The sequence below is a fragment of the Aethalodelphis obliquidens genome, unplaced genomic scaffold, assembly GCF_003676395.1.
Source record: "Aethalodelphis obliquidens isolate GAN/ISIS:26980383/991018 unplaced genomic scaffold, ASM367639v1 scaffold9, whole genome shotgun sequence".
Lineage (NCBI taxonomy): Eukaryota > Metazoa > Chordata > Mammalia > Artiodactyla > Delphinidae > Aethalodelphis > Aethalodelphis obliquidens.
The window spans coordinates 50,766,916-50,790,584 of record NW_020837953.1 but is presented as its reverse complement, the minus strand read 5'-3'; the positions used below and the strand labels follow the sequence as shown (position 1 = coordinate 50,790,584).

The 23,669-nt window shown below is 64.5% G+C and overlaps 1 protein-coding gene and 1 long non-coding RNA gene across 2 annotated transcripts in view; one reads left to right on the top strand and one right to left on the bottom strand.

Moving 5' to 3' along the window:
- MEGF6 (multiple EGF like domains 6) overlaps nt 1-23,669 on the bottom strand; it is a 97,576-nt gene that overhangs the window by 24,294 nt on the left and 49,613 nt on the right. The window contains 1 exon segment of the mRNA XM_027110441.1: nt 6,653-6,775. Within this exon segment, the coding sequence (XP_026966242.1) occupies nt 6,653-6,775 (123 nt within the window).
- On the top strand, nt 4,454-10,951 carry LOC113622289 (uncharacterized). Its single transcript, XR_003433475.1, has 2 exons — nt 4,454-4,535; nt 7,612-10,951. It is a non-coding gene; the product is annotated as an uncharacterized LOC113622289 (long non-coding RNA).

Below are 23,669 nucleotides of genomic sequence, written 5' to 3'. Positions count from 1 at the left end.
CTGCTCTGCTGCACAAGTCCCAACGTTCCGGATGCTCCCAAGCTGTGCACACGAGGAAGCCACGCCCCATGCCATCACCTTGAGCACCCTGTGCCCTGGATTGCCAGGAAGCTGAACAACTCGGGCGTTGGGCTGTGCAGCTCAGGAGACAGCCAGCCTCTGCGTGACCAGCGCCCAAAGCTGGGGGTGAAGCTTCCAGGCCCCTCGGGTCACTGTGAGACCTGGCCATGGAACCCACATAGCACTGACCCATGCCTGGGTGGTCCCGCAAATCAGAACCAGGCTCAGACCTGAAGCAAAGCTGACAGCCCATCAGAAAATGGCAGACAAGGGGTTTCCGTAGCCCCGAAGGGAATTAATGTTTGTGTCCCCCTAAAATTCGTATGCGTACTCCTAAAATTCAACCACCGATGTGGCTGTATTTGGGGGTAGGGTAATTAAGGTTAAATGAAGTCATCAGGGTGGGGCCCTGATCAAACAGCATTTGTATCCTTATAAGAAGAGACATAAGATCTCTCTCTGTCTCTGTCTCTGTCTCCGTGGCCACAGGAGGAGATGGCAGCTCTTACCAGGAACCGAACTGGCTGGCACCATGATCCAGAACTGTGAGAAAACGAACTGCTGTTGTAGAAGCCGCCCCGCCTGTGGTACTTGTCGCAGCAGCCTGAGCTGACTATTGCACCTTCACTTCCAGTTTGCAAACGCCAAGGCCAGGGGACTCGTGGGTTTTAACAGAGCTGGGCTACAACTCCACTTCAACTTCCACTTCAACTTCCCTTCCACTTCAACGAGCAGGAGTTGGTCTAGCCGGGGGCCAGCTGTGAGGCACCGAGCTCTTCAAGGGAAGTGGGGCCTTTACTTGAGCAGGAAACTGGACATTCTAGAAATCCACTGTCCTACAGGGTGGAGGGCCTGCTCCATCTGTGCAAGCGGCTCTCCACTCCTGGAGGTGCAGGTGGCAGCACCTGGGACCTGGGCACGGATTCAGGGCTGGAGCCTAGCAACAGGTGCGTATGAGTGCCATGGAGGAAGCGGCGGGGGGGGGCTTGGAGAGCTGATCTCCAAGGCGCCTTCGCTGGCAAGGCCCTGGTCTCAGAGCCCGGCACGCCGGCCTGCCCGAGCTGGTCAGCTGAGTGGCTGTACCTGGCAGGCCGGTGGGGTGAGGGCAAGTATGTCGGCAGCATGCCGAGCCCGCCAGCCCACTCTGCTCCAGCTGCCAACCCCAGCCAGCGGCTTCGAGGGTTTTGTAATTACTGCCCTCGACGGGCTTGGCTTCTAGGTCCCAAGAGCCTCACACCATGTGGGGTCAGCAGCCACCTGCAGCCCTTCCTTCTAGGAAGCCCTCTGCTGGCGACAGGGCCAGGACGGTGGGACAGGAAGCGGGTGGCCCCCTGGCTTGGCCAGGAGGGGAAACTCCCCTGGGCCCTGCCCACTCCTGCCCCGCTCAGCAGCCCACGGTTTGCTACTCTGCCTGCGCGTCCTGCCCCCCGCGCCCACCCTCGGGCTGGGGCCTCCGCGCTGCACGGGGACATGGTTCACCCGCAGCATGGATGCACTGCCCTGCCCACGAGCCAGGGGCTGGCACCGTCCCAACATCACAGGCTGCCCCCCGCCAACCGCCCCTGCTCCCATCTTGCTCTCCGCTTGGTTCTGCCAAGCTCACGGACTCTAAACACCCCCCAGCCCCCGCCCGGCCGTCTGCCACTGCCCCACTTTGCCCTCGCTTCCCCGCTGGGCCTCTGCATCCAGCTGGGGTCTGGGCCGCTACCCCTGGCTTCCCCAGGTTGGGGTGTGACCCTCCCATCACCCATGGGCGCCGGCAACCTGCACTTCCGGGGGCCTGGTCTCAGGCACAGCCGTGCCCTCCCAGGGTGGTCCTCAGGCAGGGCTGGCCTTCCCACTCTCCATTCTGACTCAGCGGCCCCTCGGGGGCAGGGAAGACACACTCCCTTTTAGAAGCTGCAGCCTGTTCCGGGTCTGGAGGGGACTGGAAGACATTCCCAGAACTGCATCTGTGGTTTGCAGGGATGAGCTCTGCAGACAAGCCTGGCGATCTCCGCCCCTCTGCTGCCTGCGGCTTTGGCACCCACGCCGCATGCTGTCAGCAAAGCCTCCAGGGACCCAGGCAGCCTCTCCTCCGAGGAGCCGGGGAACAACGGCCTGCAAGGCCCTGTGCAGCCCCTCACTGGGAAGACCCGGGCCTGGGGGAGCGCCTGCCCCGAGGCCACATGGCGCACCTGTGATAAAACCCCACAGGAAGGCAGGGGCGCGGAGACCCTCCCCGTGCTGTGGACCCAGTGGGGCCCACCTAACTCCAGGGGCAGGGCACTCGGGCAGGGGCAGCCGGTCGCCAGGGGGTGCGTGCTGACAGAAGAATCCTTCCCCAGCGTCCATCCAAAAGCCCAACAGGCCTGAGGCCGAGGGGAGGAGGGGATGGGTGGAGAGCCCACCTCTCCCAGGTGGCCAGCCCGGGGCATCACTGAGCCAGTGACACCATGATGGATGCGGGCAAGCAGCCATGTCCGAGGCCAGGGTCCAGAAGGGACCCCTGGGCCGGAGGCTCTCTGGGCCAGACGAGGAGGGCTTCCCGGCACCAAGTGTTCAAGGACCGGGAGCAGGTCTCTGCGGGTTTGCCTGGGGCGCCCTGCAAGATGGCGCAGAAAAGCCAAAACGTCACTCCCAGACACCCGCCCAGCACTGCTCTCGGTAGCCCCATTTCCCACAGTTTGGGGAAGGAAAGGGGCCATGGTGAGAAGCAGGCTGGCCCAGCCCTGGGCCTCACTCGGCCCTGCCCTTCCCACCTCAGAGCCTGGGGGGGGGGGGGGGCAAACCCAGGAGGGCACCCTGGCGATGGAGCGCCCCAGCATGCCTGGCTGCCTCTGCTTCTTTCTCTTGGGGCCAGGCTAGCCAAGGGCAGCCAGGGTGGGATGTGAGCCACTCAGGGGCCTCGGGGCTGATGGTAAAATCCTTCCTGCAAATTCTCACTTTACAAATTGAACTTTGGGGACTTCCCTGCTGGTGCAGTGTTGGGGACATGGGTTCGAGCCCTGGTCCGGGAAGATCCCACATGCCGCGGAGCAACTAGGCCCATGCGCCACAAATACTGAGCCTGCGCTCTAGAGCCCGTGAGCCACAACTGCTGAGCCCACAAGCTGCAACTACTGAGGCCCAGGCGCCTAGAGCCCGTGCTCCACAACAAGAGAAGCCACCACAATGAGAAGCCTGAGCACTGCAACTAGGAGTGGTCCCCGCTCGCCACAGCTGGAGAGGGCCCGCACGCAGCAACGAAGACCCAAAGCAGTCAAAAATAACAACAAAAAAAATTTAGAAAAAAAAAGAATTGAACCTTTTTGTGTTTTATTTCCAGAAGATCTTTTGCAAGGGAGGGATGCAAGAAGACTGTGCACTTCCTGTCCTCTTCCTGCCTCTGAGGCAACTTCGAAGAGTGTTTCAAGGCTCCCCTTATCTGTTTCAAGCACCCCCCCCCAGCACTACCACCTTTAAAGACTTCCCAGATCCTTGGGGCCCCATGATGTGGCACCAGCCTGAGAGCTCCCAGCACAGAGGACCTTCCCACCCTGTACCGAGGAAGGACTGTCAACATCCCTGCGGGCACCTTCTCTACTCCTACCCTCCAGCATCTCTATAATCCTCACTCCAAGCTCTGAAGGCGGGGGTGCCCGGGTCTGTTCCCTGCCTGCCTGCAAAGTCCCGAGAGAGCTCACCGCACCCCTCGCCTTGTCCAGAGGATCCCAGTAGGCCCCGGGGAGGGGTCCCGAGCAGCTGTGCTCCAGCTGTGCAGTCTGCCCTGCAAGCTGGCCTGTGTGGGGGAAGGGAGGGCTGGGGAGGGGCGCAGCTCCTACACTGACCTTCCCATAAATGTCTGCTGAGACCCTAGGATAGTCTGGGCTCAGAGGGTGCCACTGTGAACCACGGACAAGGCCACCAGCTCCTCCCCACGCCCTGCACCCTGGGAGTCCTGCAGAAGTGGAGAAGGCCACACCTCCCAGAGGCAGGAAGTCCAGCAGCCTGGCAGGGGCCATGCAGTGCCCTCCACGGGCCCCCACCTGGAGCCCCTCATCCAGGATCTGAGGGGCTCGGCCGCCCTACCCACCCCAGACCAGTAGGTCAGGTGCACTGCAGCCGGGGTGGGTCCCTCGGCATCCGAAAGGGGCACATTTAGGGAGAAGGGCCGGCGCCCTTAGGGCAAACGCTTCTTGCTCTGCCTGGGAAGAAGGCACCAGGAGACCCCTATCTGCTCTGGAAGCTTTTCAGTAAAGCCCAGGCCCCCCACAAGGAAGGCAGCCCCCAACAGACCCAAGCGGACAAACCCACACCACTCCCAAGAGACCTGGGGACCGCCCTGCACATGTCAGCTCCCAGGAATTCCAGATATGCGGAATTCACCAACAAGCGTGCGTGGCTGTGCGTGGGTGCAGGGGATGCAGTGTACATTTCCCGCTGGGAGTTGCAGTCCAAAGAAAGAGAGTGACAGACCCAGGCCAAACACCAGCACTTCCAGCCAGGGGACGCAGGTAAGAGGCTGGTGCCCAAGGTGGGTCTCAACTGCGCCCTCTGGTGGGAGCGACCAGGAAGTGGGCGCCAGCACCCAAGAGAGCTGCAGACCTCCCGGGGCCCTGGGGCACACCAAGTGGTCTGGGTGTGCAGGGTTAGGGGTGGCAGGCAGGGAGTGCGGTGAGGTCCCAGCAGCCTCTTGACAGGCTGTGCAGGCCACGCCGGGGGCCCTGGGATCAGACCTTGAAAAGACCCTTTAAAATAAGCAAGCACCACAAATCATGACTTCTGGGGCCCCGAGCGCAGGCGCCTCCCAGGAAAGGCTCCGGGAGCGGCTCCAGCGCCCAGGAAAGGCTCCGGGAGGGGCTCCAGCGCCCAGGAAAGGCTCCGGGAGGGGCTCCAGCGCCCAGGAAAGGCTCCGGGAGGGGCTCCAGCGCCCAGGAAAGTCTCCGGGGAGGGGCTCCAGCGCCCAGGAAAGGCTCCGGGAGGGGCTCCAGCGCAGCGAAGGGGTGGGCTGGGTTGGGGGCTAGGGGCAAGGCTGGGGAGCACCCCTCCTGGGCTTCTGGAAGCTAGCAGCTCAATGCCACTCTTAGAGGCCACCATAATCCCTCCCAAAGCCCTGAAGGGCACCCTCCCCTGTGCGTGCTGTGTACCCGTTCTGGGAGCTCAGTGAAGGCCACCCTCGGGAGAACTAGGGGGGTCTAGGGAGACAGGAAGGTGTCTCAGCCCAGGCCCCTCACCAAGGAGCCAGCAGGGGAGGGGGCAGTGGGTACCACCCAGCCCACCCTGGATCAGCCTCCAGGGACACCCTTCTCCAAGGAGAACCTGCCCCAGAGGAAGGGAGAATGAAGGGCACTTGGGGACCTGGGGGACCAGCAACTGGGGCTGCACCCTGCTGCATCTGTTCCGAAGAACATCACAACATTCCTGCATCTGTTTCCACTTTCCAGCCCAGAGAAACTTTACAGGCAGCTGCCTCGCTCCCTGAGCGGCGGCCCAGACATATGAGAGTGCCTGTGCCGGGGAGGGCCCCCCAGGGCTGGCGAGCCGCCCTGCCACATAGCAGCAGGGCCTGCAGGAGGGGTGCTGCTCAGAGCCCGCCCGGGCCCGCTCGGGGCCTGCAGGGTGGAAAGAAGGGGCAGCCCCCCGTAGCCGGGGAGAGAGCTGGCCCGTGAGGGTGACCACTGGCCCAGCCCCCAGAGAACGGTCCCCACATGGCCTCCCAGACAGAGCGGCAGGCAGGGAGGGTGAGCCCTGTGCCCACGGGACCTGTGTCCAGAGCAGCCAGGAGAGGGGCGGGGGACAGCCCACAGCCAGATGCCCGGCCTCCACCCTCCACCCTCCGTCCAGTGGGCGCCAGCGTTCCCCTTCTCTCCCTGGAGCCTCCCGTGCCCGCAGGGGCCCCATCGAGCACGTCCTGCACGGCAAAAAGGCCCCACAGAGGGACTGAGGGCTAACACCCCGCTTCTCGGTTACCCCTTCCCCCCCAGCCTCAGCCCCACCCCCAGGCTCCCCAAGATTGGGGTGGGGGACCTGGGCCTGGGAAGTCCAACTCTGCAGGCCAAGAGCAGCCCCATGCTGCCCCCGCCCCAGGCCGGGCCTCCCCACCCAGCAGGCACGCAGTCTCCCCAGTTTGGGGCAGCACGGCCGGACCTGTGTCCCTGCCGACGGACGACCACAGCTCCTGCTGCATAGGGCCCTGGAGAGGATGGTGGCCCAGGGGCTCCCGCCCGTCACAGAAGGCCCCCGGGGAAGTGGCCAGATTCAGCTGTGGCTACAGAGAGGGTGCAGCCCAGGTCCCAGGGCTCAGGGTCCCAGGGTCCAGCCTCCATGGAGAGCACCGGGCCCAGGACACGCCCTTTCACCGCCTGGGCCCCAGCAACCTGGCGTGAGTGGTGCTGGCCAGGGCCCACGATGGGTGGCAAGGGTCCCTCGGCATCCCACGCTCAGCAGGACGGAGGCAACTGTAAGGGCGGCTGCTCTGAGCAGACAGGCCCCACGGGGCCCCACCAGGCCTCTCAGCCCAGGAGTGGCCCCTCCCAGACCTGGGCACCCCCAGAAGGGCCAGGGGATGGCTGAGGCCAGGAGCCCCGGCAGGGAGGTGGCACCGGGCCCAGGAGGCTACAGGGGTGCTTACCCAGGCAGGTCCTGCCGTCCGCGTGGAGCCGGAAGCCGGGCTTGCACTCACAGAGGTAGGAGCCTGGCGTGTTCACACACCTGTGCTGGCAGCCGCCGTTGTGCACCTGGCACTCGTCCACGTCTGCATGGGGACACGGGGCCGGGGGTCAACAGCCAGAACCCACCCAGGCCGCCCCCCTCCCCCCGGCTCTGCACTAGCCCCAGGGAGCCCAGCCTGGCCCCCCTCTCTCAGGACACTGCCCCCGCCCAGGTGTTGGGGCCCAGACCTGGGACCCTCCTTCTCAGGCCACGCTGCCTGCAACAGTGCCGAGCCCCTCACCGGCCTGCCGGAGCAGAGTGGAGACAAGGCAGGCCTGTCTCCAACGTCTGACGGCCCCTGGGAGGAAGAGCCACCACCTCTGGGGAGCAGCGGGGGTCGGCCAGATCTCGGGGGACAAGCTCAGGTGGGAGGGCATAGATCCTAGCGCCTTTCAAGACTGAACCCAGAGCACATGCTCTTTTCCAAACTCCAAATCCAGAAATGCTCTCAGGGCAGGGCTAGCTGCTCCTCGGGGGGCCCACAAGCCCAGAAGAAACTGGTAACTCGGGAGATGCCCCTGCCCAGGCCTCGGGGTGGGGGAGGCTGAGTGAGGGTAGGATGGAGGGTATGCTCTGTGTTGAACAGTGTCCCCCAAATTCATGTCCATCCACAGCCTCAGGGTGTGACCTTATCTGCAAGCAGGGTCTCTGAGACGTAATTAGTTAAGGACTGAGATCAGGTCATACTGGAGAAGGGTGCCCCCCCCCATTCGGGGACACACAGGGGTCCTGGAGACACACAGGGAGACAGAGATTGGAAGGAGGCGGCCACAGCCTAGGAAGCCAGGAGCCCCCAGGAGCTGGACGAGGCAGGAGGGACCCTCCCCCGGGTTTCCGAGGGAGCACGGCCCCGCCGACACTTTGGCCTCTGACTTCCAGCTTCCGGAGCATGAGAGATAAATGTCTGTTGCTGAAGCCACCTGGTCTGTGGTATCTGTTTCAGCAGCTCCAGGAAACCAGTGCAGGTGGTCAGCCTGGGGTCCCTGTGCCAGCGACTCAGGAGGCCAGCACAGCGGACATCCCCAGGGCAGGACCGAGTGGAGGTCCCGGGCACTCCCCTTCCAAGACCCCTCACACCTGAAACCACCCACCACCGCGCAGGGGGCCTGTGCTCGCCTGCCCCTTCTGACGGCACCGTGCCGCAGGCCATAGGAAAGCGCTGACTGGAAGCAGACAGGGCTGGCCCAAAGGCCCGGGGCCACCCCACTAGCTGAGCTGGAAGCTGGAGGGTGAGAAAGACCCTCCCAGGAGTGGAGGCCCAGGGGCTGCACCCCAAAGCACCGGGCCCTATGGCCTGGCCTGGGTCACCTCGGCAGGAACACAGACATGCCAAGACCCTTCAGGCTGCCCCTCCCCCCTCCGCCCTCCCTCCAGGCCCACGTCCACCACCCTGGACCTCAGGGGAGGCCAGGCAGGAAGGCAGGAGGCAACAGGCTGCCTCAGGTACCTGTGTGCGAGGCTGACGTCAGGAGGGACCCAACTGCCCGGGAGACACAGAGAGACGGAGGGCAGAGGCCGCTGCTCGGGCAGCACAGAACCGAGCGGCCCTGGGCATGGGGACACGAGCCCACGCCTGGTCCTCAGCCGGTCCACACCCCTCAGACGCCAGCCTCACCAACAGGGCAGTCAGCTTCCCAGACCAGGAAAAGGGGAGACAGACACACAGACATGCTCCGCTCCCGAGCGTCTAAGAGAAGCATCTGGGGCACCCCTGCCCTGGCAGCAGAGGCCCTGAGTGCGGGCCGAGCTCGCAGGAGGCCACAGTCAGCTCAAAGTGCGGGTGGAAGATTCCACCCTGCCTGGCTCCGCTGGGAGAAAGTTTAGTGACTTCAGGGGCAGGTCTGCAGCTATGTGGAAACCTGGCTTGTTCCCAGGGGCTGTGCGGAGCTGAGGTTCCTCTAATTCTGCTTAATAGTCCCGAGGGTCCACGCTATTTGCTGCAGCTCCACTGTCCAGCTCTCACCCGCCGTCCCCACGAAACTGCCCGCCTTCGAGGCTCCCGTCCTAAAGCCCCAGCCATCCGAGCACACCTTTGAAGGGCAGCGAAGGCGGCACGGCGGCCAGGCTCCTCCTGGAGGGTCCCCAGAGCCTGCCTGCCAGGCTGTGCTTCCCACGGACAGAAATCCTGACTCCAGTCCACACCCTGAGCGTGTGCCTGGCCCTCCAGGAACGACCCAAGACGAACCCAGGAGGCCAGGGCCTCTGCTCCATGCACAAGGCACATCCGCCCTGGGGAGACCCCCCAGAGTGCCCCCCGATCCCCGAGGCTGCCTCAGAGAGGAGATGAGACCAAGAGAACCCCTCCTCGGAACACGGTGACCTGAGGGGGCTTCCTCGCAACGACACCAGGATGACTGGCAGGGGGAAGGTTGAAGGCAAAGGGTTAACGGCCCTCAACAGAGCCCCGAAGAGTCTTGGGGAACAAAGGGACCCAGGGCCCTCCTGCGGGAGAGTCAGCTGCGTGATGTGGAGGACAGTAGGCAGACCCACACCCGCTGGGCACGGCAGGACGGGCCATCCGAGGGGGCTCAGAAAGGAGACCCCATCCCCTCTGAGCTCAGATCCCTCTCTCTGCGACCCCTTCAAGGGTCCTTGAAAAGTAAAGTGACCGCACGGAGCACAGCGCTGGGCATACAGTAGGGGCTTAGCGAGGCTCGGGGGAAGAGGCGCCACGTGTGCCGTCCGAGGGGGCGGGTGGACGGACTGAGTCGCGGTGTGTCTCGAGTGGCGTCGCCGGGCAGGCAGGTAAAGCCACAAGAGGACAGAGGGGCCGTCGTTACCAGACGGGGCCCCAGAGGCAGGCGCGGAGAAGGCACACCAGCGGGGATGCTGGCTTTCAAACCGGCTCTCACTGGTCACCCCAGACACCGGCCTCAGAGAGCAGCTGACCGCAGAGGCACTGCACCCCCAAGCCCTCGGGCACCTGGCCGGGGGGCGAGCCCGCCCCGGGGGCTGTGTCCTTGAGCAGGACACATGGGGAGCCTGGCAGCCTGTGGGCCACAAAGACACCAAACTGATGGACACTCTGGGAAAGAAGGTGGGGGGTTGGGCAGGGGCAGGCCGCCATCGTTAGGGCCCCTCCAGCAGCAGCCCTGACCACTGCGCCCTCTCCACAGTCCCACCCACGTGACCACGCTCTTACCGTCCTCCTGCTGCGAGGACAGGACATTTAGACCCGAGAGGTGCTCCCGGGCTCTGTCTAAATCACACGGGCCAGCCCCTCGGCCCCCCAGGAGCCCTCCCCTCCCCCAAAGGTGCACCGACAGTGACAGGGACCGTGGCCAGCAGCAAGGTGGGAGGCCACGAGGCCCAGCCAGTGCTCCCCCTGTCCACGGTTTGCTGTCAGCCCGTCTGAATATCTGGACCCAGCAGGGCAGCTCAAGGCTGAAGGATCTGAGGCCTCCCCCTTCACCTCCCTGCTCATGGGCGGGCAGGGCATTTGGGCAGACGCACTCCTGCTGGGGTCCCTCCAGCTCTGAGATCGAGGCCCCTTCATAGAGATGACTTACACTCAGAAAGCAAGGCAGGACGGAGTTACCAAAAGCCTGCCGGCCCCACTCCCAAGGCGGGCCACGTGGTGGCAGAACAGAGCTGTTCTCAGCCACCTCCGATGACCCACAGCCGCTGACCCTGTGACCGTGAGTGTGGTCATGCTGTGACCCGAGGAGCACAGGCTCAGCTCTTTGAGGGTGTGGGCAGCTGGATAATGGCCCCTCAAAGAGGCCCACATGCTAATCCCTGGAAGCTTACACAACAAAAGGGACTTTGCAGGTGAGATGGGAGATTAGCATGGAGTATCCAGGTGGGTCCAACGTCAGCACACAGGCCTTACAAGTAAGAGACAGGAAGGAAGGAGGGCCCAATGCAATGGAATACTACTCAGCCATAAAAAAATAAAATAATGCCATTTACAGCAACGTGGATGGACCTAGAGATTATCATACTAAGTGAAGTAAGTCACAGAAAGACAAATTCATATGGTATCACTTACATGCCGCTTCTATGTAACAGAACTTATACGTTCTGTTACAAAACAGAAACAGACTCACAGACACAGAAAACAAACTTATGGTTACCAAAGGGGCGGGGGGGGGGGATAAATTAGGAGTTTGGGATTAGCAGATACACGCTCCCATATAGAAAATAGGTAAAAAACAAGGACCGACTGTGTAGAACAGGGAACTATATTCACTATCTCGTAATAACCAATAATGGAAAAGAATCTGAAAAATAATGTATATATACACGTATAACTGAACCACTTTGCTGTATACCTGAAACATTGTAAATCAACTATACTTCAGTAATAAATAAAATATCTACAGCCACGACAGAGAAAAAGATGCTGCACTGCTGGCTTTGGAGATGGCTTTGAAGATGGAGGGCGGGGCCACAGCCAGGGATGCAGGCGCCTCTAGAAGCTGGAAGAGGCAGGGAACAGATGCTCCCCGGAGCCTCCAGGAGGGACCAGCTCTGCCAGCACCTTCACGTTCACCCTTCTCAGACTTCTGACCTCCAGAACTGTAAGGTACCAGACCTGGGTGATTTTAAGCCACCAGGTTGGGGCAATGTGTCCCAGCAGCCATGGGAAATGAACACAGAGTGAATGACTATCTTAGCAGCCTCTCCAGAGTCACGGAGGCTCAGACCACCCAAGCTGGAAATCCAAGTTCCCAAAAGGCCGCTCTGCCCCGCCTGGCCTCCTGACACCCGCAGTGAGGGCCACTGTGCTCCCTGAGGGGCTGGCAGCAGTCCCCTGGGTCCCGCGATGCAGGCCTGCCCTCACCACCATGCCGCGCCGCCTCTACCTGGTGACCCCGGCAGGGGGACCGCTGCCCTGAGACCCCGGCCGAGCATTGGCCCCTTGGACTCTGAAACTACAGCAGAAAACGTACGGTCATCTGGTCTCCTTGGAGACATCGGCCCTGCTTAGCCATCCTCTGGGCCAGTCTGTGCCATTCTCCATGCCAGAGGGCACACAGCCGGCTCTCCCGGACAGGACGGAGGGGGGCTGGTCCCCAAGGTGGCGCGGGCACCCCCAGCTGAAAGGGAGCTTGGAGGCTGTCTCCAGAGAGTCAGGGGCCGACACCCAGCCTGCGGTAAAGACGCTCCGCCCCGTGCAGCTCCCACCGGCACCGGGGCACTGCCTGAGCGCCCAGGGCTCTGAAGCCTTGAGACTACCTCTGGGCTACAGCGCTCTGGCCGGTGGGAGCAGGCAGGCCACGAGCAGGGCTATTTTAAGGAACAGCCAGGCCGGGGTTCAGCAGGACAGCCCCTGGGGTCTCACTGCTACCCTCAGCTCAGATGTGTGGCTGGGGATTTGGCGGCCCGGTGACGAGGACTGTGGCACACACTGGCACGCAGGGACACATCACTGTACAGACACAGGGCCAGCTCCCCTGGGAGACCGCCGGACTTTTGGTGTCTGCTGAGCTGGGTGATGGTGACAGTGCCTCGGGGAGCCCATCATGACGCTGCTGGGAACCCAGGAGACCACCTGCCCCTGCGGAGACCACCCCAAGTAAGCCCCTTCTGGTATCTCAGCCACACTTACAGGAAAATCTAAGCCCCCGGGATCCTGCCAGAAAGTGCCCCTCAGTGGTTACCAAGTTCGGAGTCCTGCTTCCCCCCAAACGTGCCGCAAGGTCCTCACCCCGGAGAGCGCATCCCGTTATCCGCAGGCCCTTCTCCTGGTCCCTCCACGAGCCCAAGCAGTTCTCAGAACAGAGTGGGGGCTCCCGGCTCCCAAAGCCCAGCCCTGCCCAACCCCACCCAGCACCAGGCCCTTGGATGTCACACAGTTTCACAGCATTTAGTGCCACCAGTGGTGGAGCGACAGTGTCGCTTTGCCTGAGCCGCCCAGTGGGAGGACTGCTTCCCCTGTGGGGATGGGGTCTGGGCCCCTGCTGGCCGAGTGACAAAGCTAGGGGAAGCAGGGGTCTCTGTCACAGTCCAGCCCTGCAGCTCAGTGACCTGTGTGTCCTCTGGCAGAGACTGGCACAGACCGGCCCAGAGGACAGCTGAGCGGGGCTGACATCTCCAAGGAGACCAGATGCCCCGTACAGAGCCACACTCAGGGGCCAGTGAGGGCCTGGAGCGGAGCCCAATCCTGGCCCCGCTTTTCTTTAAAAGAGCCCCGCTCTGGACCTGCCTGGTCCTGCTGGCCAGATGGCCGTGGCCCAGGTACAGTCCTGAGGCTTCAGAGCCCCGGCGCAGGTGGCAGGTGTGGTGGCCAGGCCTCAGGCTGCACGGGGAGACGCAGCCTTGCCCCAAGCTGGGTGTCCTTCAGAGCATCTCAAGTGATGACTCACTGCACACCACACCCCGCCTCGCATCTGAGGTTGCCAGACTGCAAACTCCATGGACCCCACGGACACTCCCAGGAGCTCCTGCAGGAGGCTGGCCCAGCATGGGTACCACATCTGAACTGCAGGGAGAGGCAGGATGGACCAGGACAGGGGTGCAGCCGCTTCCCGTGGGCTGCTGACCCTGCATGCTCCCAGCTGACCCTGCAGCCCACTGGGCTGACCATGCTCCCAAGCCTTGGGGTGAGGTGACACCTGCCACACCCACACACACTCCCCCAAGGGGCCTAGGCTCTGAGCACCCTGGAAAGGGAAACCCAAGGGCCTCTCTCTTGAGCCTACCCTACTCTCCTGCTTAACCTCCAGAGCTGCCAGCGCCATGGGGGAGTGCAGCCCCTGTGCCCACCAGCAAAGGCAGGGAGATGTTTCTCCTCCCTCTGGTCAAGAGACCGATCTGCTGTCAGCTGCCCCCGCAGCCAGGCCAGAGAGGGGACAGGAATGTCGGAAGACTCAGGACACAGGGGGCCCTGTCCCAGCCCCATTCCCTCCAGCCGCGCTGTCAGCCGCCCCGGGGCGCAAACTTTAAAGAGGAAACAAAAGCAGTGCCCTGGGATCAGAGCGGGTCCCGCCCGCCCGCGCAGAGCCCGCCGCGCCCACCTGGCCTCCGGTCAGATGCGCTCACGGGGTAGCCGGCCTGGCCCAGGTGGCACGGGTAGCAGCCCCTCCACAGGTAGCGGTAGTGCGTGCCCGCGACGCGCACCAGGCCCCCCAGCAGCCCGAGGCACCAGAGCGCCGCCAACCCGCCGCGGCCCCGGGGCGCCTCCATGGCCAGTCCGCTCCCTCGCGGCGCCGGACGGCACGCGCCCCCGGCTCTCCGCTCCCCGCGCTGCTCCGCGGGCGCCTCTGCTGCCGCTGGAGCCACTGTGGGCCGGCGCGCCCCGCCCCTCGCCTTTCTGTTCCCGGCTTTCCCTCCGCCCCCCGCCCCTCGCAGGTAAAGGCCAAATCCCCGCTGCCGCCAGGCCCCGCCCCGCTCCGCTCCCGCCCAACGGGCCTCGCCGGTCCCCCAGCGCACCGCCCACCCGCCCCGCGCATTCCTACGCGCTCGCTCACGCACCCGGACACACACCCTGACCCATCCACAAGCGCACGCAGCCCCACGTGGACACGCGGACACGTGCACTGGCAGACCCATGTGTGCAACATGCACACAAGACACACAGAAGCCTGCACAGACGTGCACAGGCACATACATGCACACAGGCGCTCGCACGGACCGGGTCCCTGCAACAACACGTGAAAGAACCCAAAGCACAGATGGAGGCCACCTGGCGAGGCCCGGGGCCCTGCAGAGGCAGCTTGATGGGGTTGAGCTCGAAAAGTTTGGGGAGAGTGGGGCACGGAGGCACTGAGGCCACACAACCGTAGTGGAAACCCTGGGGGTGTAGACTCCTGCAGCCCCCAAGCCCAGTGTCCAGCACCCGGTACTGCCATGCCCTCCACTGGACCAGGGCCGGTACCAGAGGGAGCCTGGGCAAGGGGGCCACTGCACCCCTACAGCAGATAGGGCAGGGCCTGAGCCCCAGGTGTCAGGCTGCACCAGAGCCCCGGACCCCTCTTCGCTCGGGGGCACGGCCTGAGGTCCCAGATGTGTCTGAAGCAGCCCTGCCCAAGTTTGGTGGGTCACAGCGGCTGCGCAGCCAAGCGCCCTGTGCCTTCGGGCCTGACGGGAGCTTGGCCCCCAGCTCCTCTTCTCGGCCAGCCCTGTGCTGACCCCCGATGGCTCCCCCATGGCACCCCGCCTAACCCAGCCCTCCATCTCCCCAGACAGTGTTCGCTATCATTCTGCGCAGCCTACCTGTGGGCAGGGTTCACGGTGGCGACCTCGAGCTCACGGGAGAGAGGCACCATCTCTCCTTGTCGGGTCCTGTCTGCAGCCCAGAAGCAGCCATCCGCCACCCACCAGATGCCCGGCAGTGCAGAAATGGGCCTGCCCGCCTGCCCAGGCCTCCTGGGTGAGCTTCTCTCCTGCCCTCCCCCTGGGCAGCACCGCAGCCCGTGGGCCCCAGACTGTCACCCAGGGGAGCCTCCATAAATCCCCCTGATAGACACACTGCTGGGTGGCCGTTTGAGCTGTGCCTCCCACGCAGGCCAGCACTGTTTATGCTGCAATGTGCATCTCAGTCGCTTGCCAAGGATGCCAACAGAAACATGCCTGCAGCCACCAGCCAGGCTGCAGGGGGCAGGGGGCGTGGAGACAAGCCCTGTCCCTCAGGGAAGTGCAGAGGGACACCAGAGGGAAACACTGACTCAGAGATCACCCTCACCAACGGACAACAGGGCCTGGACTCCCACGTCAGCACCCGCCCTGGGGGACAGTCTCCCAGAAGTGGCCCCTTGAGGTGTGGGCTGAGAGTAAAACACCGCTTTCTTGGTATGAATATGAAAAGGTGAACTAGCTCCCTAATCCTTTTTATGGCTCTCGTGTGTAGCTCCACTTTTCTTTCTATGGGACAGGGCAGGTCAACCCCTTGCCCAGCCCCAGCTCTGCTAGTAAGGGGCGGTGCTGTGTGGCCTCGACGGAGCCAGGAACCTCTCTGTGCCTAAGTCTGTAACGCAGGGTGGTCAGCACAGACCTGCCTTGTATGGGGACTGTGAGACAGTGAGGAAAGTGCTTCACTGGGAGTCACTAAGAGTCGGCAGCCAGGTCTGCATGCCCGACCCCCTGCCAGGCCCTAGGCCCAGGCAGACACCCCCAGGCCGAGCAGCGGGACCCAGGGCAATGTCCAGAGCAGAGTGTCGCAGGGCCAGTGCGCTGGAACCCTGCTCCGTGGCGGATGCAGCCAGGCTGGCCTGTGAAGGGTCAGGGGACCCAAGGACTGTCCCTGTCCCTCAAGAGCTGCCACCCTGGTACCCCTCGACCCTCCCCAACCCTAGCACCCACATGCCGGCCGGGGATCACTCCTCTGGCCTCTCGTCCCAGCCCGGGGATGCCACCACCCTATTATACCCACCTGGACTCCAACTCACGTCCTGGCCTGAGCTGGGGGGGGAAGGGGGGCCGTGCACCGCCTCAGCCTTCCTGGGGCAGCGATGGGCTGCTTCAGACCCCGTCTCCAGCACACGGCAAGGGGGCACGGGCTGGAGAAGAGCAGAGCGGTCTGGGGGCAGCAGACGTGGGGCCCAGCCCACCGAAGAGCTGGGTGACACAGACACGTCCCAGGCCCCCACTGGTCTCAGCATCCTCATCTGTACAGTGGGCAGGGGGCCGGAGGAGAGCAGCTCAGGGGCCCGCGGGCCTGCAGCTGTGCAATACATATGACATGGGGAGGAAACACGGGGCCAGGTATGTCCCCTGCCGTGTGTCCACAGGGGCCAGGAAGGAGGAAATCGGCCAGTAAAAAAGCCAGTTGAGTGTCCAGGGGCAGCTCCTGAAGCACAGGGAGGCTTCTCAGATGCTTCTCCACCTCAAATCTGGGTGAAGAAAACACTGACTTTTCTGCCCTGGAAGCCGTCAAGAGCTACGCGAGGCCCGGGGCGTGCCCTCAGCGCCCTTCCTCAGGCACCGACCGGCCAGCAGGGGGCTGCCGCTGGCCCTCCCGCCTCCTCCCACCTCTCCTTTGTGTCCCTCCCAGACATGCCTGTAATTAAACCCTCTTTCCTCCTCTGGCATCCCTGGGCCCTGCCCTTGGCACACGGGGGCCCGGACGTTCTCATACAGTCCTTTTCCAGAGGAGAAATGACCTGCCCAAGGTCACGCAGGACAGGGGGCCACCGACGGGGGCCAGGTCTGAGCTAAATCCTGTCCGCGTTGTACACCCTCCTCCAGCCTCCTGGAGACATGACCTCAGCAGGTGCCTCCCCGTCGGGAGGCAGCCAGTGGGTTCTGAGCGGCGGGGGGCAGAGGCCGAGCAGTTGGGGGTGCACCTGAGTCATCGGGCCACCACGGGGTTTCTCCTGCTCTTCCACTGCCTCTCACCACAGGGGCCCCGGACTGCCGGCCAGAACCCAGTGCTGGGCTCCTCCAGGCCAGGCCACCAAAGGGCTCCCAGCATCAGAGCTGAACCCTGGGCAAAGCGTTTCTAGCGGGTACTGGCTCCAGATCCCAGCTCTTCCACCCGTCTCCGGGTGGCCTGGCCCACCCAGAGCCCCAGCTTCCACAGCAGCCGAGATGCCCACCCTTCCTCCCACCTGCGAACGGTGAGCTCCTACGCATCTGTCGAGGGCCAACTCAGAGGTGCCCTTCTCTGCAAAGCTCCCCAGCCCGCTCACTCCCAGAGCCAGCCTCCGCCGCCTCTGCGTTCCCCCCGCTGCCAGCCCATCCCTCCTTCACACTTCAGCCTTCACTCACTCACTCCCTTCATTCCGCGAGGACCTGTGTGCCCACTCTGGGCAGGACATGGTCCTGAGAGACAGTGATGTCTCCCCACCCAGCTGAGAGCCACGTTCAGGTCTCCAGAGCCCGAGACAGCTCGTGATACGGATGAGCTTGGGCGGTGCCTCCCTTAAGGACCGGGGGTTGGGGGGAGATGGCTTTGGGCCTCCATCCCCACTAGGCTGGGCGTGGGGACCCTGGCACAGCCGTGATGGCAGCAGGCCGCCAAGCGCAGAGTGCCACCAGCAGCTCAGAGCCTCCTCAGTGCCACCGCGCACGCCCAGGCCCGCGGCTGTGGTCTGGAAGCTGCTTGGGAAATGCTTTCCCGATGCGGAGACTCGGGCTGGGTGTCTCTGCCCGGTGGAATGTCTGTGTGTCAGCAGAAGGAGCTGACCCTCCACCCGCCGGGCCGGCTCCAGCTTTCCTCTCCAAACTGGGTGGCCACCGAGCTCCTTTGCCAGGGCCCTGGCTGGGGTGAGGGCCCCCTGCTGCCCCCCCTACAATGACACGGCTCCCAAGGCCCACGGCCCTGGGGCTTTAGGGGCAGAACTGCCGTGTTCCTGGGCTGGCGGGAAGCAGGACGAGACCAAGCTTCCTCCCCTCCCCCAACCGTGTGGTATATCTGTCCCTTGGTGCTCACGGACACTTCCTCCGTGAAGCCCTCCGTGAGGCCTCTTGAGGCCCCGCCTCACCCTGTCACACGGTTAGGGAACCTGACCGCATGCTGCCGATCTGCTGAGAGGGAGGTGGTGCCCGTGCAGGCTGCCTCGGCCTCTGGATGCAGAGCGGGCGCTGGGGGCGCTTGAGATGCCTGCAGGGGCCGGGAGGCTGCCTCATGTCTCTCCCCAGGTTCCTACGGGTCAAGGCGTGAGAAAAGGAGGCCCTCCAGCGGGACAGGAGGAGACCAAGCCTGGGTGCCCTGCCCAGCCCGAGGGGGGAACCCTGGCCCTTCCCGTGTGGCTGGGGGACAGGGCACTCCCGGGTCCCAGCTTCTCAGGAGGAAGTAAGGCTTCTGAAGGCAGGCGGGGGTGCGAGAGAGAGAGGAGTGACTCTCAGAGAAGTCCCCAGAGGTCACCGCCATGACCCCCTGTGCCCTGGTGTCGAGGGTGACCGTCGCTGGTGGGGTAGCAGTTGCTGGCCACCTGCTGACCACCCGCAGTAGCCTCTGTGCCAGGCGCTTCCGGGGCTGGGGCCGGACCGGGCCCGCTCACACGTGGACAGGCGGACACGGAAGGAGGTCGTGCGAGCTGGCGGACGGGCGGGGGGGCCGCAGGCCTGGGCTTGGCCTCCACCTGAACTCGGATGTCACGTGACTGCTTCGGGGCTGGGGGGCAGAGGCTGGTTCGAGGACCCTGACGGCCGAGAAAGCAGCGTGGGAGCCAGCAGGTGGCTGCTAGGGGCCTGGGGGCCGTGAGCAGGACCCGCCGGCGGTCGGACGGCCCCTACCGGGCCCCAGCTGCAGGGCCAGGAAGGTGCTGGAAGGAGGCCTCTCTTCAATCTGCCTCTCAGCCCTAAAGCCCTCCTCGCCATCTCCCGCCCCGCCCCCCGGGGCAAACGTCCTTCCTGGCTGCTTCCACCCTGGACGTCCAGAGCCCAGCCCAGACCAGGAGGTCAGTTTTCAGCCTGGGGTCCACCCTGCCCCCACGCAGGCCCAGGAGAACTGCCCCCCAATGTCCCTCCCACCCTGTCCCAGGGCCGCCGCCGCAGCTCTATTTCAGGAGCAGAGGCCAGGCCTGGTCTCCAGCCGTCCCAGCATCAGCCTCAGAGCGAACCCATTCCCCGCCTTGGCCCTACCTGAGCCGAGGGAAGGAAAATGAAAACCACGGTTGTTTCCAAGAGCCCAGCTGCCATTCCTGCCCGCAGCTGCCCTGGGCCGGGGCCAGGCCCCCTCCTCTCACACACACGGGCCCCCCGAGAGCCCAGGATGGAGCAGCCGCCATCACACACGCTCTCCTCCAGAGACCAGACGGCTGGGGGGTGTCCAGACCCCGCCCTGCGCCAGGGAACCCAAGGCCTGGGCTGCCCCCGGGAGGACACGGAACCGCACCGGAGGCCCCTTGCACACGTGTGCATGTGTGTGATGAGCCCCTCTCTGCGGCCTCCACTCACTCCCCTGGGCTGTGTGAAGGCCAGGGTGAGGCCGGGTCCAGCCCCGGGAGGTGCCTGAGCCCTGGAATGCTGACACACCCCCGCCATGGGCACGGTTCCCGAGGCCTGGCTCTCCCTGGGGACATCCGAGCTTCCTGGGAGCAGTGAGCGCAGAAGGGGCACACGGACAGCCCGGAGCTCGTGCTGTACTCAGTGGAGGGGAGATGGTGAAGGCAGAGTGACGGGGAAGCTTCCTGGAGGAGGTGAGCCTGAGCCGGCCTTCGGACAGGTCGGGGTGGGGCGTGGTGTGAAGACGGACTTGGAGGATTTGGGGGGCAGGTGCAGGGTTGCTGGTGCAGAGGCAGGAGAGGCCCAAGAGGGGTAAGTTCCAGGTGAGGAGTTTGGCCAAAGCCGTGTGCCTGGGCCCAGCCCACAGCAGACGCCCAGCCGGCCTGAACAAAGCAGCACATGGAGGGCCCACTTCCAGCCACCCCCCAGCCTGCTGGGCTCCCTCGGCCACTCCTGCTGCTGCCCTCTTCTCACCCAGAGGCCAGACCTGTTCACAGAGCACTGGGGTCATGGAGGCGGCAGCCAGGTCCGGCTGGGTACCTGGGGCCAGACAGCACTCACGCCGCCTCCCAAGGTGCCCAGGCTGCAGCTGGCAGGGCTCCTGTGGCCTCTCCTGCCTCTGAGGCCCCGACGGCACCGGTAAGTCCTCAAGGCCACCTGCCACACAGACGGAGCTCCGACGTGGCCACCGTGCACGTAAAGTGCAGGAACAGTTTCTAAGCCACGGGACCTCCAGTGCCCGCCCTGAGCTCCCCCGCCTCCCCCAAGGCCTTTACACAGGTCTCATGGTACAGGCATCTCGCGGGATCTTTTCAACTGTTTCCTCTCCAGGCAGAAGGAACTCTCCCCTCTGCATTCTGGTGCGGCTCCCACCCCACCCAAGAGCTGCTCCGGCCAGACCCCAGGGAACGGGGCACGATGGGATTCGACCGTGGGATCTGGGGGGTTGGCTGAGGGCTCCGTGGGGTCAGGAGCCCAGCCGCCCATCGGGGTCGGGAGCAGCGAGGGGATGAGAGGATGGGGGTGGGAGGCTGGAGAAGATACTGGGCACGGTGGGGAAGGTGCAGCCTCATTACCGTTGGGAGGAACAGAGATAAGAGGCCGCAAGAGACACAGGCAGCAGGAGAATCCCATTAGGATGGAAGAGGCCTGCGGGGACCAGTGGTGATAGACGAGGACTCTCCCACCTGCCAGGCGGAGAGGCAGGGCAGAAGGCGAGGGGCCCGACCCACCCCACCAGCCTGCCAGCCCCTCTCCAGCCCGGCCAAGGAGGGGCTGCTTCCACTCTCGGGAGCCACACAGACAGCGGAAGCGTCTGCCTTCCTGAGGCCACGGGCCCCGGCGAGCTCCGAGTCAGCCCTTATGGCCCCCGCCGCTCAGCTGCAGCCCCTGGACCACTGGGAAGCAAAGCTGGGACCCCTGCGATTCAGGAGGAAAGTGGCTTCCTGGAGCCTCTGTTTCCCTGGCCCAGGAGCCCTGGCCTCCAGGATGGGGGCAAGATCCAGCCTGACTCCTCTGCTGGGTCCCCTCCATCTTCTCTGCCTAGGGCTCGTCCTCCCCACGGCTGCTGCCCTAACCACAGGGTTCCCGGGGTGTCGAGATTCACCATTAGGACGTGTCTGCTTCCTCTCACTGAGCCCCGAGTCTGAGGACTGTGGCCTCCGAGGGTCACACCTGGGCTAGGTCAAGGCTCAGGAATGAGAAGCCGGCCTTGCCGCCCCCGAGTCCAGTCCTGCAGGCCCCACGGGCGTCCAGATGGTAGCCACTCAGATGCCTGCAGGCTGCACATCCTGGGGTCTCCTCCCGGGAAACCGTCCAGGGCCGGGTCCAGGCAGGCCCTGGAGGGCAGGCCTCCCGTCTCTCCGTCGCTGGCTGGCTCTCACCGCTGACTTTGGGGGCTATTGTCTTTCCTGCCTTGGCCGTCCCCAGAAATGAACTACCAGAATCTGCTCCCTAGCGGGATGAACTGGCCAGTCGGGAAATAAAAGCTTTGAACTCAGCACGTCTGACAGAGGAGGCCTCTGGCACAGGCACCTCGTCGGAAATGGTACCATCCTGCCTGGAGGGACCGCAGCCCGGGGCCAGGCCTCCTCACTCGTGTCCGGAGCACAGCCAGCCAGCGGATCCGGCCCAGGGAAGGCCCCGATTCCAGCCCTCACAGGAACGAGGCCAGGGCTGTGAAGGCCCAAGTTCACTCACGCTGGGATCCACGGTCCACGACAGGCCCACCGGGCCACATTTCCGGCCTCAGCCTCTGCATCCGCAAGGGCAGGTCGCTCAGTAGATACTTGCTGGTGCCCCTCTGTGCCGGCACTGCTACAGTGCTGGCCGTGCGGACTGAGCTAGTAGCCCGCCCCAGCCCCCGCATGCTGGCAGGCGACCCCTAGACGGGGCCTGAGCGCTGGCCTCGGCGGGGCCTGGGGCCGGGGGGCCCACGACCTCGCTCTGGGTTTCATCCCTCCCCTCTGCCACCCCCTAGCTGTGTGACCCTGAACGCACTCCTGCACCTCTCTGGGCCTCCGGCTCCTCGTTAAATGGGGGCTATGGGGCAGTGTGAGCGCTGAGCGGCCCAGCACACGCATGGCGGCTGCAGCCGGAGTCTGGCGTGGAGTGTGGGCTGGAGCAGGCCGGGCGGCCTTCTTTACCTCTGCACGAGAGTCCTGCCACCCTTCCCGCTCTCCTGACTTGGGGAAGCTGGGTTACCCGGGAAGTGCAAGAGTCCTCCTAGCACTAAAGGCTCCTGAAACTCCCCATTTAGGGGGTCTTGCCATCGGGGGTGGGGACCAAGTGTTGCCACAGCAGGAGGATCAGAGAAAGCCCACCACGAAGGGCCGGGGGAAGTGCCGACAGGACCCACCCGTCCAGGGCGCCAGGATGAGGGTCCCTAGCAGCTCCCCTTGCCCTCCTCCCCCACGGCCACAGGACAACACAGCTGGCCCAGGTCAGCCCACGCCCTCCCAGCCCAGGGCTGGAGCCCCAGGGGCTTCCTGATCAGGGCCCGTCACTCCCCAGGCTCCTGCCTCTCCCTCGGGGACGGTGAGAACCTGGCAGCAGCTGGGCCGGGTGGGTGAGAGAGAGAACCCTCGTCAGGTGGGGACGCTGCTCAGCTGCTTTCCCACCCGGACCCCGATGGGACAAGTTCCACGGCAACAGCCGAGTCAGGCGGGGTGGGGGGCACGGCCTGCGCCATCCTGAGCACAGGGGCCTTAGAGCGGCCCCTTTCACCCTTGAGAAGGGTCAATCCCATGGCGGGGGCCGCGCAGACGTCAATGCCGGACCCCCAGGGGCTATGGGGCAGGGACGCCCCCACTGTCCCAAAGCCTCGATCCCCCATGGGCAGCTCACAGACCCCCGTTAACGACCCCAGCTCTGTCCTGGATGCCCCACAGCCAGGGAGGAGCTGGGTGTCAGGGGGAACAAGCCGGGCCCCCAGGCGGGAGCCAGCCGTTTTCATGCTGGGCTGACTCCCACCCGACAAAGGCTGCTCCCTGCCCAGCAACCCCCCACCCCGCTTTCCAGGCCCCTCCTTTTCTCCTGGAGCAGGGGTGGGGTGGGGGTGGAGGGGGCGGGCAACAAGGGTGGGAAGAGTGGAACCGCCTCAGGCATAATTCCACCCCCCGCACAGGCCTGGACCCAGGAGGCCCCACTCGAAGCCAAGCCTCGAGTCTCCCCTACAGAGACGCCCTGATTTCCTCCAACCAGCGGGATTAACTTCCCCCTCAGAACAGGACCAAAAACGTCCTCCCCATTCCAATGTCACTGTGGTCATCAGGCCACACCATCTGGCCCGATGGAAGGACTGGACCCACCTCACAGATGGACTGAGTATCCACCTAGCCAGCAGTGGGGGGAGGGAGCAAGGAGAGGGAACTGGGGGGGCCTTGGGGCAGGCGGAGACCTGCCACGGTGCCCCCCAGGCCTGAAGGGGGTCCTGGTCCCCCCAGATCTCCAGGCTCATCCCTGCAGACCTTGGTCAAGAGAAGGCAGGGAGGCTGGGGACGAGGGCATGTGGCCCGAGGCCAGGTGGGGAGGGGTTCAGCTCAGGTTGGACCCCCTCTTCTCTCCATCCCTGGCGCCCCCCTGAAGCCAACCTGGGGAGTGGG